The sequence below is a fragment of the Scleropages formosus genome, chromosome 3 (genome assembly GCF_900964775.1).
Source record: "Scleropages formosus chromosome 3, fSclFor1.1, whole genome shotgun sequence".
Classification (NCBI taxonomy): Eukaryota; Metazoa; Chordata; class Actinopteri; order Osteoglossiformes; family Osteoglossidae; genus Scleropages; species Scleropages formosus.
The window spans coordinates 9,962,931-9,979,464 of NC_041808.1; the positions used below are offsets into that span (position 1 = coordinate 9,962,931).

The 16,534-nt window shown below is 46.6% G+C and overlaps 1 protein-coding gene across 4 annotated transcripts; it reads left to right on the top strand.

Annotated features, from left to right (window-relative positions):
• Positions 1-1,326: 1,326 nt before the first annotated feature.
• On the top strand, positions 1,327-14,561 carry kdm4ab (lysine (K)-specific demethylase 4A, genome duplicate b). Of its 4 annotated transcripts, none has more exons than XM_018734859.2 (22): positions 1,327-1,447; positions 2,475-2,635; positions 3,870-4,045; positions 4,338-4,452; positions 4,659-4,852; positions 5,685-5,734; positions 5,857-5,960; positions 6,160-6,297; positions 6,463-6,695; positions 6,787-6,941; positions 7,024-7,379; positions 7,813-7,918; positions 8,336-8,520; positions 8,797-8,989; positions 9,455-9,531; positions 9,751-9,806; positions 10,256-10,364; positions 10,668-10,856; positions 10,982-11,152; positions 11,247-11,366; positions 11,564-11,656; positions 12,040-14,561. In XM_018734859.2, exons 2-22 carry the CDS (start codon positions 2,495-2,497, stop codon positions 12,178-12,180), a joined length of 3,102 nt encoding a protein of 1,033 aa, XP_018590375.1. In that variant the 5' UTR covers positions 1,327-1,447; positions 2,475-2,494; the 3' UTR covers positions 12,181-14,561. The 4 variants fall into 4 exon arrangements, with proteins under 4 accessions (XP_018590375.1, XP_018590378.1, XP_018590376.1 ...); XM_018734862.2 differs by having other exon boundaries at positions 7,024-7,361; XM_018734860.2 differs by having other exon boundaries at positions 7,039-7,379.
• The last annotated feature ends 1,973 nt before the right edge of the window (positions 14,562-16,534 follow it).

A 16,534-nucleotide genomic window follows, 5' to 3' on the forward strand; every position in this document is an offset into this window, starting at 1 on the left:
CCAGGCAGCTCCGATTTCAAGCGAACTCTTCGGTCACGTCCATGTTGTATGACATATTTCGGCTGATAAATCAACTGTTTTCAGCTCATTCGCGACGCATTTCAGCACTTCTTCGGATGGCAGAAGGGGAGAAGAGAGACTCGCCGAGTCTCCACCTCGCCCAAGGGTGGTTCTGCTGGTACAGCAACGAAACCGTCCTCTCGGCAAGAAATCACCTCAACGGCAGCGGCCATTTCCCGGTATGGCGGTAGGATACGTGTACAGCTCCACTCAGTACTTCTTTCTCATTTTTGTTCCCCAACCTGGGCCCTGGCACTTTTTAACTTATACACAGTCTTTGCATGAGTGTGTGTTGTGGCAGAAACGCGGTGCTTCCTTGCGAAGACAAGGTACCGTGTGGGCAAGGCAGGGGTCACTTATTTACACTTTTATTTTGCTTCCTTTTCCAGCTCCGCTCTGCGATGAAGCAGCGACTGTTTCGTTTGTGGCGGAAATGCCAGGTGCCACAAGCTCGCAAGCGACTTGCCTGGCGCTTCAGTGCGCCGCTAGGAGACACTATTCTACGCGGCGGAGAAACGCGCTGCTGTTATCGTCTCAAGTTATTTTCAGCCCTGCTTGTTTCGCTGTGTGTGTAGCCTGTAACAACAGGGACTTCTGTTATATATCTATGCTGTTGCAGCAGGTGCCAAGGTGCCAGTTTTACAGTGAGTGTGCGCCGGGAGAAAGCTAGCCCACGCAACGTGATTGTGTAAGTGCGGTGTTTTAAGTTCATTAAACAGCTACTTTGGAACTGGGACTGTCTGTCTTTATTAAGAAAAAGAGACAGAATAAAACATAGCCCACTAGAATACAGTTACACCAGGCCGCACTGGTTTACTACTGTCGTTTCATTTGTGCCTCAAAATGGCCTCAGCGAACGCGGCGCGAGCGTGCGTGCGCGGCTGCACGTACACACCTCACTACGCGGCCCGAAGCGCCGGCGTATCGCCCCGCCCCTTTGTTTATCGAAACACCTACACGATATTGTCACTTTCGCGAAATGCATTTTTGCTCGTTTTATATGACATTCAATTCATAAAAAATGAAAACGTACTTTGTAGAAAATTTTTAACATCGCTGCTTGTCTTATTAAAAGCCTCCACTAACATAGCAGGAGAACGCTGTTCGGCCCATACCTTACCAAACTGCAGTAATTGGCTGCCTCCTGCCAGCCGGGCAGCGATTGGCTCGTACCGTTCAGAGAAAGCGGCAATTGGCTCAGCGTGAAGCGAATCACGGGAAAGTAGCCGTCAAAGGGTTTGCTGGTAAACAAAAAAAACCTGCGCGTGCGTACACGAGCAAGTAATGGAGGCTGTTTGTTCTTCTTCGGAGTGAATATCTAAATTAACATCTTTACCAAGACACCGAGGACAAACTCAAGCAATCAGAAATTATTTTACAACAATCAGTAAGTATATCTGTTACGCTTGTACCTACAAAGTGTAATCTTTAGATGCTTTTCGTTAGTTTCTTTTTTTATTTTACGCACTGCCTAGGCTAGGCTACCCCCGTCACGGCTAGCGTAGCCTCTCTCTGCTATGTCTTCGTTTTGCAGTGGCCCGACAATGGGTCACGAACGGACCGCTAAAGCCGTATTTGAGGTAAAGTAAGTACACGAACACGCGCACTGCTTTTGGTATTGGACAAATGTACACGGTGAGACTGTTATTTGAGATACCTAGTTAGCATTTATTGCATCGGAGTGGGCCATGAAGGCTTGTAAATAGACACTGGTGTTGACCAATCAGAGAGCGAGGTGGCGGTCACGTGGGGTGGTGACGTTGTGGGCGGAGACGGAAACCGAGAGACACAGATAGCGATGAAAGATTATGTAGTGGACCGTCCCAGTCAGTGTACGTTTCTCACTGAGCGCTTTTCCTAGAACATCTCGACACGCTCCCCCGGTTTGCCTCAACACCGCTGCTCAGTGATTCGAAAGAGACATTAGAAGCTCAAGTTTATTGTTACTGCCACATAGTGGAACAAGTTGTACACTGTTACTGTAAATAAATTTAAAAAAAAAAAAAAAAAAACAAAGTGGTGCCTGAGTCTGAGGTAAAGGACAGAGTGTTGCGTTGGGCAGGAGAAGCATGACGGGTTCAGAATAAACCAGTTTGACTTTTACTGACTTGTTAAAGTACGTTATTTTTGAGAAATATTTTTTTTTAAAAAAACCCCAGCGAAGTGGTGTCTTGTTATGAAATTTTCATAATTTCCCATGCAAATGTCACTTGGCTAGAGGTGTCCTGTGACCTAACTGCTTGTTCTCAAAACTTCACCTGTTATTCCTGTTTTCCACAGTCACACACACGCACACCAGGCTGAAAGTGTTTGAGTTGTGCGTTTTGATATTTTTCGACTTTTAAGGAATCAAGGCAGTGCTGTTGACAGCGACGACATCCTCTTTTGTCACGCATTCTGTTTGTCCTCTGAAGGAGCGCAAACCTCGGCCGCGATGGCTTCGGAAACGGGACCCCAGAATCCCAGCTCCAGGGGCATAATGACCTTCTACCCCAACAAGGAGGAGTTCAAGAACTTCAGCCGTTACATTGCATACATGGAATCCCAAGGGGCCCACAGGGCTGGCCTGGCAAAGGTATGCAACAGAGCAGAAAGGGTTAATCCACAGGGTACGGTACACTGGATCCAGACTATGAGATGAAAACGTGAACATTTGAGAAGAATTCCATTAACTGGTTTGATAACATCAGCAGTGTCACAGCCCAAAAAAACTACTTTAATGGGGGACCTTTTTCCATTTGCACATATTGCCCAAAGGACTTAGTGACGTTGGACAGGTACTGCTACTAAATCTAAATTTAAAGTGGCATTTCCTTGCCATGCTTGTAAAGGAAGTCTCGCACCTTTAGACATTGCACCACAGATGCTGTTTTGCATCCTTTGGCCAAATGTAACTTGTGGCTCACGTGATTGTCGGTTACATATGTCACGTTGCAAGTTGCATTGAAGCTGAAGAGCTCAGTCCCCAAAAACTGCTGATGAATTGTGCACCTGCACATTGTGGTAAATTACACAGTATTGCAAATTCCTAAGCAATATGTTTTCTCTGTGTGACCTTCAACAGCACAGGTGCAGGATGGCAGTTGAGGTCGCCAAAAACAAGCATATTCAAAATGTGTGGGTTTTGTGCTTGTGTGGTGTGGGTGGGTGCAGAATATATTTGCAAATTCCGAAAATAAGACTGTTCCACAGTGAGACAGGAAAAAATTACGTTTGCAATCAAAGCTCTAGAAGTTCTGCACCTGTTAGGCGAAATCCATCCAAGCCATATTTCAGCCATGGTAAGCATCATGTTCTCACACTCGGGCACTTCTTTAATCATAGTTCATACTGCCTACGAGTAAGAGGTGTTTCTGTGCCTAAGAAGCATCTGGTTTTGCTCAGTGCATACATCCAGTGTGAAGTCCTAAATGGTAAATCTTATGTCACACTTAACTGTTCTAAGCGCCCTGTCAAAAATGCTGGATTTCTTCTTTTTTAGAAAAGGAATCCTTTGTTCTTAAGTGGCACCAGAGCAAAATGGCATGGCTCTGGGTTCAGTTGATTTAGTGTAAATGTAAATATCTGGATTTAAACGATTACCCTTCCTTGTAATATTCTTAATCTTTATTTTGTGCTGGATCTAAGAACATTAAAAATCCAGTTTTACCCCTTTTCACGGGATTGTGTGACTGATTGGGTGACGTTAATTAGGTTGTCAAACATTTTTCTGGTTTGGCCCCTGTTCACTGGTTGATTCTGTTGACTCTTTTCATTCATGTAAATTCATTCTGGCATGTGGAATGTGACCATGTGTGCAAATTTCCCAGATCGTGCCCCCCAAAGACTGGAAACCCCGACGGTCCTATGATGACATTGATGACTTGGTGATCGCAGCCCCCATCCAGCAAGTGGTGACGGGCCAGTCGGGCCTTTTTACCCAGTACAACATCCAGAAGAAGCCCATGACGGTGCGCGAGTTCCGCAGGATTGCCAACAGTGACAAGTGAGTGGGTGGAGCGCAAGTCGGTCCACCTCTACCCTGGAGCTGCAGGATTATTGTGGACAAATTTGTGGTTTGTAAGGTGCTGTAGAGGTGATGTCATCAACCAAACAGCAGAGTGCAAGCTCATGGCTGTTTTTCATGTGATGATTCTAACTGTGTGATGTATGCACTATTACTAAATGATAGCTGTCACTTCATAGGAATGTAGGTGATCCCATATGCAAGCAGTTTGTCAGAGAAACTCTAACTTATTAGGACTTACGAAGACTGCCCACTCTCCAAAATGCTACAGGTTCTGCACTCCTCGGTATGTGGACTTTGAAGAGCTGGAAAGAAAGTACTGGAAGAACCTGACCTTCAACCCCCCCATATATGGGGCTGATGTGAACGGGACACTCTATGACCAGGTGAAGTGGCCACTAGCGTGTGGAGTGCTTTGTCCTAGTCCAGTGAAATACTGTGTATACAAAAACCTGTTGTGAGTTTACTTTAAGATGTACAATTAAGATTGTATTGTCTCACTGCCTTTACTTCTCACTTGTAGATGATTATTGCATTCACTAAGTTCTAGTGGTTGGATGGTTTCTCAGAAGTGTTTTATGTGGTTGATCAGGATGTGATGGAGTGGAACATTGGACACCTTCACACCATCCTGGACACAGTTGAGCGCGAGAGCGGCATCACCATTGAGGGGGTCAACACGCCCTATCTGTACTTTGGCATGTGGAAGACCACCTTTGCCTGGCACACGGAGGACATGGACCTCTACAGCATCAACTATCTGCACTTTGGCGAGCCCAAGTCCTGGTAAAATTTCTCCTCCAGAGCTCTTAGAAATTGTGTGAAACAGATCAATTGACTCAGAGCTGGATTTTGTTCATTATGTAATTAACACTGTTCTCAAAATGACTTGCACTGTTAACTAACTTACCCCGATTTATCCATTTATGCAGCTAGGTAGTTTTTGCTGTGTCAGTTACCTTGCTTAAGGGTACTACACCAGGAGTAGGGAGTAGAACTGGGGACCTCTGACTGCAAGACAGCAGCTCTAACCACTGTGCCACCTGCTGCCTCAGTAGTGTCACTTCAGTTCCCTTACGATTACATCATCAAGCATTAGAGAGTATTAATGTACAACGTAGTTGGAAAATTGCATTGGATTTTTGCATATGTTCATCAGTCTTTGCATAAAAGGAGATTGAGGATAGCCCTGTAATGCCTCAAAAGCATGAAATAAGAAAGACCTGATATAAGGCAAACAGTGGAGTCCAAGGTATTTTACTGCGTTGTAAGTTAGTCTACATTGTACTGCACACCCATTTATAGATACTTGCAGTGACAGCTGACATGATCAACCTATCTGTTTGAAAAGACATTGTAGTAATTTATCTGTACAGAAATAAGAGGAAAAAAGAGAATAAAGAGCTCAAAAATATTTTGTTTTGAAAATTCAAATTATTTTATCAGTATAAAAGCAAAAGGACGGGGTCCAACTCTATTGCCTTTCATGCAATTCTATCTTATATTGGAATGTCTTATATCTGATCTACTGTGTAAAGTTAATGCCCTAATGTATGTGTATAATATAGCTTTTTTTTATTTTTGAACCTGAATGAGATACTTGTTTTTGTCCCTGTAGGTACTGCGTACCACCAGAACATGGGAAGCGATTGGAGCGCCTGGCCAAAGGTAAGCGCAAGATGATGATTGGTTTTGAGCTTCAGCCAGGTTTTCTTCTGTAAATGTGTCTCTGTAGCATAGTCTTGACTGTACAGCGCCGTAGCGTGATTTGTTCTCGTTCCACCTCTCAGGTTTTTTCCCTGGAAGTTCTCAAAACTGTGAAGCTTTCCTTCGCCACAAAATGACCCTCATCTCCCCTTCCATTCTGAAGAAGTATGGCATTCCATTTGAGAAGGTAAGAGTGAGAGTGTCTGTATTACCTAGGAAAGTTGTCCCTAAATATGTTGCTCTGTAAAGGTGTTGTGTCGTGTCAGTTTTGTGGGAGTTTTCTGGTTCACGTTATGCCTGCCTGCCTTTTTCTTTTTAGAACAGAATTTAGATGTGTGCTCTGACTGTATTTGGCATCTTAAGAGAAGTACACATCCTGTTATTAGATCACTCAGGAGGCTGGAGAGTTCATGGTGACGTTTCCCTACGGTTACCACGCTGGCTTCAACCATGGCTTTAACTGTGCTGAGTCCACCAACTTCGCTACGCAGCGCTGGATTGAGTACGGCAAGCAGGCCATCCTGGTAAGGAATTTGGGTGTGCTCGGGGTGCTCTGGTGAACCACTTGTTGTAACCCTGTGCAGTGTTAATATACTGAAGGCTGTTGGTTTAGTTGTGGTTGAGCTTGGTAGCTGCCAAACACATGTAAAATGCACACGGAGTTTCTGAACAACCCCACCTCCCCACAGTGTTCCTGCAGGAAGGACATGGTGAAGATCTCCATGGACGTGTTTGTGCGCAAATTCCAGCCAGAGCGCTACAAGCTGTGGAAGGCGGGCAAGGATCTGGTGCCCATTGATCACACAAAGCCCACCCCCGAGGCAGCCGAGTTCCTGGGCGGAGGGGGATTTAATACCAAGGATGGCTGCGGAGGACAGGACTACGGGGATGATCTTGGTTCCGAGAGAGAGGAGAAGAGAAGGTGCGTTCCCTGGTGGGGAAGCACAAGTGTTTTGGCTCACCATTGTGCTTAGGGGTTCTGTTTGTTTAGTTTTCTGTCTTTATCCCCTCAGCACCTCCAGGCAGCGCATTGGAACTAAGAGGCACAGGGTGTGTCTGGAGGTCCCTGAGGAGGTGCTTCCAAAAGATGAGGAGACACAGCTGGAGGACAGGGCAGGGAAGAGGATAAGGTTGTCTCCTCCTGGCGAGGACAGCAGGGGAGATGAAGGTAGGGTGTCTTTTCTCCTGTGTTCCCTGAGTTCGTTCTTAAAGCTTGTCTTGTCAGCCCAACGCTGCTGTCTGAACCGTAGATCTGCTGCCTTCAGCAGATGAACAGCAGGATCGTGAGAGGAAGGGGCCTTCCTTTCTACAAGTCAAGTCGGAGGACAGCACCGTTGCTGAGGAGGAATGTACTGACAGAGCCAGTCACGAGGAGAAAAGCGACCTCCACCAAGAGGCCCTTGGACGGTGCGGCATGGTAGCGGGCCCCAGCGGAAACTTCCGTCCAGCGCCAAAAGCTGGAGTGGCTAGCCTGCTGTTTCACCGCAGCCTGAGTCCCTCTGACGCCCTGCACGTACACAGCTACGCCAAAGGGGAATACTGCACACCTCATCTCTCCACCCCGAGCAAAGAGGATACAGACGCTACGGTAATCGAGTGCAAAAAGGTGAGCGTGCTGATGCCAGCCCCTCTTTTAGCCTTATTACATTTTTCACATTTGCATTTATTCATTTAGCAGTCACTTATTTTCAATGCGACTTAAAATGCTACGCTTTATAAAAGTAAAAAAGCTACTTACAGTGATTTACCCATTTATACAGCTGGGTAATTTTTACTGTATCGATACAGAGTAAGTACCGTAGAGGTGAGAGTTGAACCTGAGCCCTTTGAGTCCAAAGTCAGAGGCTCTTAGTAGTATGCTACTTGCTGCCTCACTGTTGACCAGGTACAGTGTGAGACACAACCCAAAATGCTTTCTGTCAGTCATCTTTGATGGGTTGGCATCCTGTCTGCAACTCACCTCTATGCTTGGGAGGTACGGGTGTCTCAATCCTTTAACATGACCCCCAAGGTCTTACTGGACGGTCTCTCTTCATCAGGAGATGGAACCGGGTGCAGAAAACAAGAACATGAAGAGCAAACGGCAACCCCTCAGCAAACTGCCCCGCCTCCATCCGCTCATCAAGGACTGCGTCAGCGAGGAGGGTGAGTGGCAGTGACAATGATAAAGATTAGAGAGTTGCCACTTCATTTTTTTTTTTTTTTTTTTTTTTTAAAAACATCTTTTTACAGAACTCTGATCTGGTATCGCAAAATCTGCATGCTCCTTCAGAGGTGTGGTCTGCTTTTACATGTGATACACACACATTGATATCTGCAGCAAAAGACAGTTTTTGCATACATTTCTGTAGGTTGTCCACAGCCCATCTCCAAACATGCAGCATCACTGTGCAAGTACGGTTTGGTGATACTTTTAAAAAAACGTCTTCAGCAGTGAGCCGAAATGAATGGTTTGGCATCAGGAGGTTATCGTGGAAGAGTTTTTCTCTGAATAAATTCTGAACTCTGCTATGGTAATACAGGTTCTAAGCATCCAATTGAACGCCCAACTGTCCCCCCCAGAGATGCAGGAGCAAACTGCAGAGGAGGACACAGAAGACCAGGAGACAGAAACCTGGGCCAAGTCGCTAGCCCAGCTGTGGCAGAACCGACCCCACAACTTTGAAGCAGAAAAGGAGTATAACCAGCGCATGGGCCAGCAGGCCCCCTACTGCGCCGTCTGCCTGCTGTTCCACACGTACCAGCAGGTAAATGTGAGCCCCAGTTGCAAAGTCAACACCTGAGTGCTAGCAGACGTGTTTCTGTTCATGGAACAACGTTCCTGGGTTCTGCGAGTCCAGCATCGCATACCAGGACATCAAATACAGTTTTCTCACTGCCTGAGCTCCGCGGGTTTGTTTTTTCTCTTATAGAAAAAAATTACAAACTGCTCTTAGGATGAGTTTTTTTTCATTGTTAAAGGGCAGTGATAAGGTGTCTGTGTGCCTGTTTGTTTGTGCGCGCGTGTGCACGTGTCTGTCCAGAATGAGTACGAGAACGGTGGACAACCACTCCAGGAACCCTCTGGTGTTCGACCAAGGACTAAACCCCTCATCCCGGAGATGTGCTTCAGCTCAACAACCAGCTCCGAGGTAGACCTGACCACACCCTACGTAGAGGAGGATGGAACGAGTCTGCTGGTCAGCTGCTCCCGGTGCTGTGTGCGCGTTCATACAAGTGAGTTCACGCATCACGAGTTACTGAGAGAATGTGGCTCTGACTCGTAGTGACTTCTGAAGCTTCTAGCTCACTGGAATGACAAACATAGTGTTGTTGGAGTTTCTTTGTAGCCGTGGTAAAAATAACTGAATAAAGTAATCCGTTATCAATAATCGCTTATTCAGTATAGCCACTGATGCAGAACCTATCCCAGAAGCATAGGCCACTAGGCAGGGTCACACCAGGGCAATCACACACACATCTTCACTGACACGTACACACGATAAGGGCAAACCACCTGAAACACGAGTCTCTGAGCTGTGGAAGGAAACCAGAGCGACCACAGGGAGGAAATCTTCACCAATACAGTAACAATATGCAGATGCCACACAGACTGCCCTACTAGCTGCACCACTGCTCTTTTTGTGATCGATGCTGCTCAGTGACCACTTACTTTGTGTTGTTGTCCCCACCTTGCACCAGGTTGCTACGGTGTGCCTCCAGAGAAAGTGTCCGAGGGCTGGAAGTGTTCGCGCTGCGAAGCCGATGCACTAACGCAGGTCCGTCCATCTCTTTAGCACCCTGTAGGCTTTTGCGCAGGTAGCTGTGTGTGTGGCAGTTGCTGCCAGAGATGCTTGGGTGGTAATGCCCTCCGCTGAACTGTACGGCATTTGTTGCCACCAGGGGGAGACACCACCAGAAGGTCTGTGCCTATTGTCGATTGACGGGAACCTCATTACACATAATGGTGTTATTGTGTGCTTTTTTTCTCTTTGCAGGATTGTTGTTTGTGTTCACTGAGGGGGGGAGCGTTGCAAAAAGCCAACAATGACAAGTGAGTAGCACCGAACAATGGAGGACACAGCGCTCTGCACTGGAAGCAGTAACACTTTTCAGGAACAGAAAGTCTGTCAAGCTTGATAACTGCGATTGTTTTCTGAAGCCTCTGCGAGAGCCTGCAGTCCTTAAGTAACTTTTATTTACTGGTCTGTGTGTGTGCTAGAGTCAGAATGACTCCTAGGCCTTGTAACTTTCTAAACAACGTCCTTGAGATCTATTTAATTTCCCTGCCATAGAATTTTTCTGGAGGTGCTGACAGTACCACTGAAAACTGAGCTCCACCAGAGAGATAGAGGCTTCTGTTTTGGTCACTGTGGTAAATGGCAGTCACCCCACATGTTTACTGTTTTGCGGGACCATCCATTGGCTGCCAGCCTCAGAGGTACCCAAGGTGTGTTGCCTGGGCTGGTTTCCTGAACGGCTGTTTGATGCGCTCCCCTGCAGGTGGGTTCATGTGCTGTGTGCCGTGGCAGTGCTGGAGGCCCGCTTTGTGAACCTGTCCGACCGCGGTCCCGTGGATCTCAGCAGCATACCCCTGAGGAGGTTTAAGCTGGTGAGTTCAAGCCAAATCGTCCTTGTTGTAACCTGAGATCAAGCTCCATGTGCGCTTACTGCGAGTGACTCTTTGAGCACGGTAATACGTCTTTCGCAAGGGTTTGTGGTTACGTAAGCAGGTAGTTTGTGTGAAGTACAAACAAGTATTTCCATAAACACATTGCCTCCGGCGCCGAAATTCCACATGCATTTTGAGGCATTATGGGTGTGTTGTTAGTGTACTTGTACTGGAGCTGGTCGTGCAGTGCAGTCCCCGTCCTGGTGCTAAGGTGTACCTTTGGGCGTGTCCCTCCCCTGCTAGAAATGCTCGTTCTGCAAGAGGCGCATGAAACGAACGTCTGGCTGCTGCGTGCAGTGTTCGCACGGCCGCTGCCCCACCTCCTTCCACGCAACGTGCGCGCAGGCTGCCGGCGTCCTCATGCACCCGGACGACTGGCCCTTCGTGGTGTACATCACCTGCTGGCGCCACATGGGGCCGATGCAGGCCAAGGTAAGTGACGATCCCGCTGAGCCGCTGCTCCCCGCTTGCCTCTCAGTGAGCGTACTTGTCTCCGACATCCACACACTTACCACTGGTCCTCTCTCTATTTTCTTGCCCCTGCATGCGGCGTCCAGCGCAATAAGGCATCCTTGCGGGAGCTTGAGGTGGGCCAGAAGGTGATCTGCAAGCACAAAAACAGCCGCTACTACCAGTGCGAGGTGGTGAAGCTCACCCAGGCCACCTTCTACGAGGTGGTGTTCGACGACGGCTCCTTCAGCGACAACCTCTTCCCTCAGGACATTGTGGTAAGTTCCGCATCCGCGCCTCTGTCCTGCCTGGTGGGTTGTTGTGAGGTCTGCCTGCCTGCTGCATTCCAAGAGCTCTCTCTCCCTGCTCCAGAACAGAGACTGCGTGCAGCTCGGCCCCCCGCTGGAGGGGGAGGTGGTACAGGTGCGGTGGACAGACGGCCTCATTTACGGGGCGAAGTTTGTGGCCGCTCACTTCATCCCTATGTACCAGGTGAGAGCGGCATTCCGTGACAGGCATGAATTAGTCCTGATTGGAGTACTGTGATCGACCACGTGTTTTCCTGCAGTCTTGCTCTGGCTGCCTCGTGATGTGGGTGTGTGTGTGTGTTTTCTTGGGAGCGTGCAGCGAAACCGATGTTCCCTGTGACTCATGGTACGTGCACATGCGGACACTGTCCTCCGGTGCAGGTGGAGTTTGAGGATGCGTCGCAGCTCACCGCCAAGAGGGATGACGTGTACACCCTGGACGAGGAGCTGCCGAAGCGAGTCAAGGCACGACTGGTGAGCATATGCCAGCGTGCTGCGCAGGGTCGGGGGGAAGTCGCGGCACTCGGAGGCTTGAGCAACTGTTCTTCGCTGCAGGATCGAGTTACGATAATAGAAGAAACTCCTCACAAAAGCATTCTGAGCACATTATTGCAGTGTGTGGCTGATTTGCGGTGAGGTCATTTGAATGTTGTACAGGTTAGTATGCAACATGTTTACATGCTGCTGCGTTTCTGCGAACTAGCACATTCCAGCTTCAGTTAGTTATAAGTTTCTCCTGCTGGCATTAGCTGCGTGATGGCAAAATGTCAAAGTGCCACTCAACAGCGAACATAATGAAGGTACGAGGAACGTGCTGAGTCAGCGCTGACCGCATGCACTGCGTCTCTCTTCTGCAGTCTGTCGCCTCGGACATGCGCTTCAACGGAATCTTCACCGAGCCGGAGGGAAAACGAGATGCCAAGAGGCAGCGGGTGATCAGCTCGAGATACAGGGGTGACTACGTTGAGCCCGTCCTCTACAGAGCCATCATGGAATAACCCTCCACCTGCACTAAGCGGGACCTACCAGCACTGATTTTTTTTTTTTTTTTTTTTTTTTTTTTTTTTCTTTCTTTCTTTCTTTCTTTCTTTCCTCCTCCTCCCCCCCTCCCTTCTTAATAAATTTGGGATGCTTTACCCTCTAAACCTTAACTTATTGACTGACCAGCAGGGTTCCACTGGGCCAGGGCCACAGTGCCACCATCCTCAGCCTGCATTAACTGGGCCCTGTGTTGTCTGCTTAACTTTATTGCATTGTTCTTTCTAAAAACCACTCTTCAGTAAATACTGCTGTCCTCTGCTTTTTTTAATAGACCTTTGTGTCGTGTAGCAACACAACGAGGGGACAATTTCGTGAGTCCGTACTGCATCAAAGCAGCCAGAACTGCTGCTCAGAGGAGAAGTTTTGCTTTCTTTCACAGCATGATTCTTGCTGTCAGTAGACTTTGCCACCGTTTCGTGTTTTTATTTTCATCCTCTTCAGGGTGCTAATTCTGCCAGCGCTCGCGAACAAAAGTGCCATTTTGTTGCTGTCGAGCCTGCAGATTGAAATATGAAGATGGGAAAATTGCCAGACATTTGTTCATAGCATTGTTTTTTGCAAATCCAGTTTATCATTAAGTACTTTAAGTATGCAATCTTGCAATACATTAATTTCTACCTAATTTTTCTTTAATCATATTTATACAATTGTAGTACCCATTAACAACTGCAAAGTACGTCTATTTCTTTTTACCCCAAGCTCATAAAAGCAGCTCCTTGGCCAAGCCTTATTCTTCCTCGAACCCTTTGATACCTCTTGGTATCTTTCAGTAACCTTTAATGTTAAATTGCTCAGTTAATTTAATGTTGTATAAGAATTTAAAAACGCAAATGTTTTTACAGTAGCTTAAACCCAAGATGTATCTATATTTGTTATTCAGATGTTTCTTTTTTGGTTAATTTTATTTAAGATGTATTATTTTTACATTGAAGAACTATATTTGTTAATATATACTGTTGTTAAAAGCTCTCATGCAGCGAGATGCACTTGCCGAGAATGCGGCGCATTTATGACTTCTTTATTCCTGAGAAGTTACCTCTCTGCGGTCCCTTGTAAGAGGTTCTGCCCACAGTGACCCTGCACTTCCTGGAGGAAGATGCGTTTGACTCAGGTTGCCATCCCACACAGTCGCTGTCCCACGCTGTGGCTCGCCGTGCTCTCGCAAGGGATCTCCAGGCTCCAAAAGTCAAGAGTTGGTCCTGAGTTCCACTGTTTGTGGTTCCACCTCTGCTATCTTTTAATACTGTGCAGTTTTTTTTTTTTTTTATTATTATTCACTGCACATGTAAAAGAATGACTTTTTCCTAATCTGAAAGCTAATTAAGTCTGTTCTTACAATATCGGGTTGAAAGAGTTAATTTTTTTTTCTGTGTTGTAGACATGTTGTGTTGTGAGTTGTCTTTTGTGTGGCTTTATGCATAGATAATTTGAAAGTGTAAAACGCAGTATTGAATGCGATGACATACTTTCTGGGCCCCCCATCTCTGTCCCTGCGCTCAACCCTTCCCCCCAACCCCTGACCCGGCAGGATCCTCGGGTTTCTGCAGCACTACAGTGGATGCTCGAGCACCTCAGTAAAGCACCTGGCCCAAGCACTGTGTCGCAGTGAATTGTCTTCTTCCTCCATTCTGCATCCTCTTCTCCCTCCTTCATCACATTTTTACATAATCATAGGCAGCAGTTAGCATGCTGGTTCAGGACAACAGCCCAGTGCCCAGAAGGTAGTGGAATCGCCTCGTTAGACTTTCCTCTTTTGTGAATGGGTCGAGATCGACATTAGAGGTAAGCAAAGCATCGACGTTAATAACAGCAACAATGTTAATTGTAACGATAGTGTGGCACTGCGATGTTCGTCTGCTTCTGTTACTGTAGAAGCCTGGTAATACGTAGACATCATTGCAGAGTCACATTTGAATGTAGCAGCGGCCATCTTCACCATGTGTTCGTACCCATACTGCATTTTTTTGTCTTATGTTCTTTTCTTACCCTTTATACTGTGGCTTTTACTGTGTCAAGACTGGACTTAGTATTTAATGGTTGATGGCCAGAGACACAGAAATTGCAAATGTTACAGATGACCTCTGCGAGCCATCATGCCTGTTTCTCCACAGCTCTGTTTGTAGTTTAAACACTGTAGCATAAAAGTGTGTACAGTCACAGTGTGGACTCGCAAGGCAGTCGTGTAACCCTGTAAATACTGATCTGGTGTCACTTGTAAAGAGGTGACAACTTGTGAAGACAAAAATAGCAGGAAATCTAGTGCAATGTGCCTGCTCTGTACTTTCCTGCCTGACGGTTACATGCAAATCACATGTAATTGGTGCAGATGTATTTTTTATGGCACTCAGATAATTATGAAACATGCAGTGAACTTCTATAATAAATTAGTTTCACTGTATTTATATTAAAGCTCTTGTTATTGTTTTATGTCATGATGAAGTGTTCAGCGTCCACCAAAAGACATTTACACGTGCCATATGGACATACCGTTGTGATGTGACATATAGTGAGGTTTTTTTGATAGGGCATGTGTCGTTATCATACCGCAAATCTTGGGACACCCCCTGCCTGTAGGGGAATGGGTCGCCAAGCAAGGGCTGAACGGCTGGTTTGTATGTGGGAAAAACGTGGAAAATTGCACTGCTGACCTCAACTAGACCTGTGAGAAGAACCGAGGCACACAATTTCTGACTATCCTCAACTTCCATACCAGAGTTGACTAGACGTTTGTAGAAGTCATAAAAAAATGTCTTATCATGCAGTGATGTAGTAAAGATCAAGGTGGGTCTGGCCATTATCTTCTCAGTAAATGCTTTACTCATAATCATGTTTCACCTGTAATTTAAGATTGTGTAGGAACCTTAGTCAGCTGATAACAAAGCATTTATTTACTAATTAGGGCAAATGAATGTACCTCCCAGATATACTCAACACACGTGTGTAAACTGGAGTTGTTTTCAATTTGTACAAGGCCTTCTGAGAGCTTCTTTAGTGTGGGGGGGGAAATGTACACTATTTCCTTCGCTGTGCAATTGCCGGTTTTTACCGATGAGGAGCACAGTTGCACTTCGAACAACTAGTAGGTAAATATTTCCCTACACTATACTATAAATATATGAAAAGGAAAGACTGCCAAATAACAGAAATATTTGAAAGTTGTGTGCCTGCCATGTGCCTGCGCAACCCTAACTGTAAGTCTACATGCTGCCAGCCAGCCAGCCCGCCTCCCTCCCTCCACGAAAACACAGCCACGTAGCAGTAGCCACATTTAAATGTGGAGGTGAAATTAAGACTAGCGAGCAGTGACTGGTAAGAGGTTTCCTGGTGTTCCTACAGATGGAATACCATCGCCCTCTTGCCGCGGACGTCGGCTCGGGCAGGGTAAAATCGTAAGTGTCGTGTGTGAGCGGTGACCCGTCTTCGCGGAGACGCTTACGGCAGCGGGAGGCTTCAGTGAGGAAAGGAGCACAGACAATTGCTGGAAGCCGCCTCGCTCCCGCTAAAGTATTTGTGCCAAGCGCGAGAAGGAGAGGAACTGAGCGAGGAAGAGTGTGGGCCTGGATATGAGTGTTTGCTGAGCAGACAGAGTGTGACTGCGTGCTGCTGTTAAAGCGCAGCCGTGAACTGATAGGCTACCGGTGCAAGAGAACGGGCAGGTCAGATGTCATTTCTGCTCGTGTTAATAAGCTGATAAGGTGCCGCTGGGGGCGTTCAGAAGCTGGAAAGCAATTGATAAAAGGAAGAAGATGCTGCTGAAAATGTTATCGTGTTCACTGTGTTCTTGGTTGATTGGATGTCAGCATAGTTTGCAGTGAAGGATTGGAAAACTGAACAACACGTGAAAATACAGACTTCAGCTCTCTTCACCTTGCTGAAAACAACAGAATATTTCTGATTAGCAAATTTATCCAGAGTACTGTTCATAATTTATAGCAAAGTCCAAAACAATGGACAATTGACACAGATGTGCTGAGTTATTCTGGCCACCTGCTACTCATCTCGTGTGAAACCGCCACTGGAAGACCAGTTGCTTCAGTGAGGTTTGTGGGAAAACGATGACGATCGCTAACGAGCATAAACAAAGGGGGCGGCGACTAATATGTTGTTTGATGTTTCGCGAAGAATGAAAGTATAACACAAAATGTGGGACTGCTGTCTGAAGGTGGACTTACGCACACTGTCTCACAAGCGCTGAGGACCAGAGAGGGAATCTCCTGCAGGGGCTCTCATCTTGCACACTACCTTGGACAATTTTTTTATTATTATTATTATTATCTGGAAATCTATGGCAATAAGGACAGGTTAAGTGGC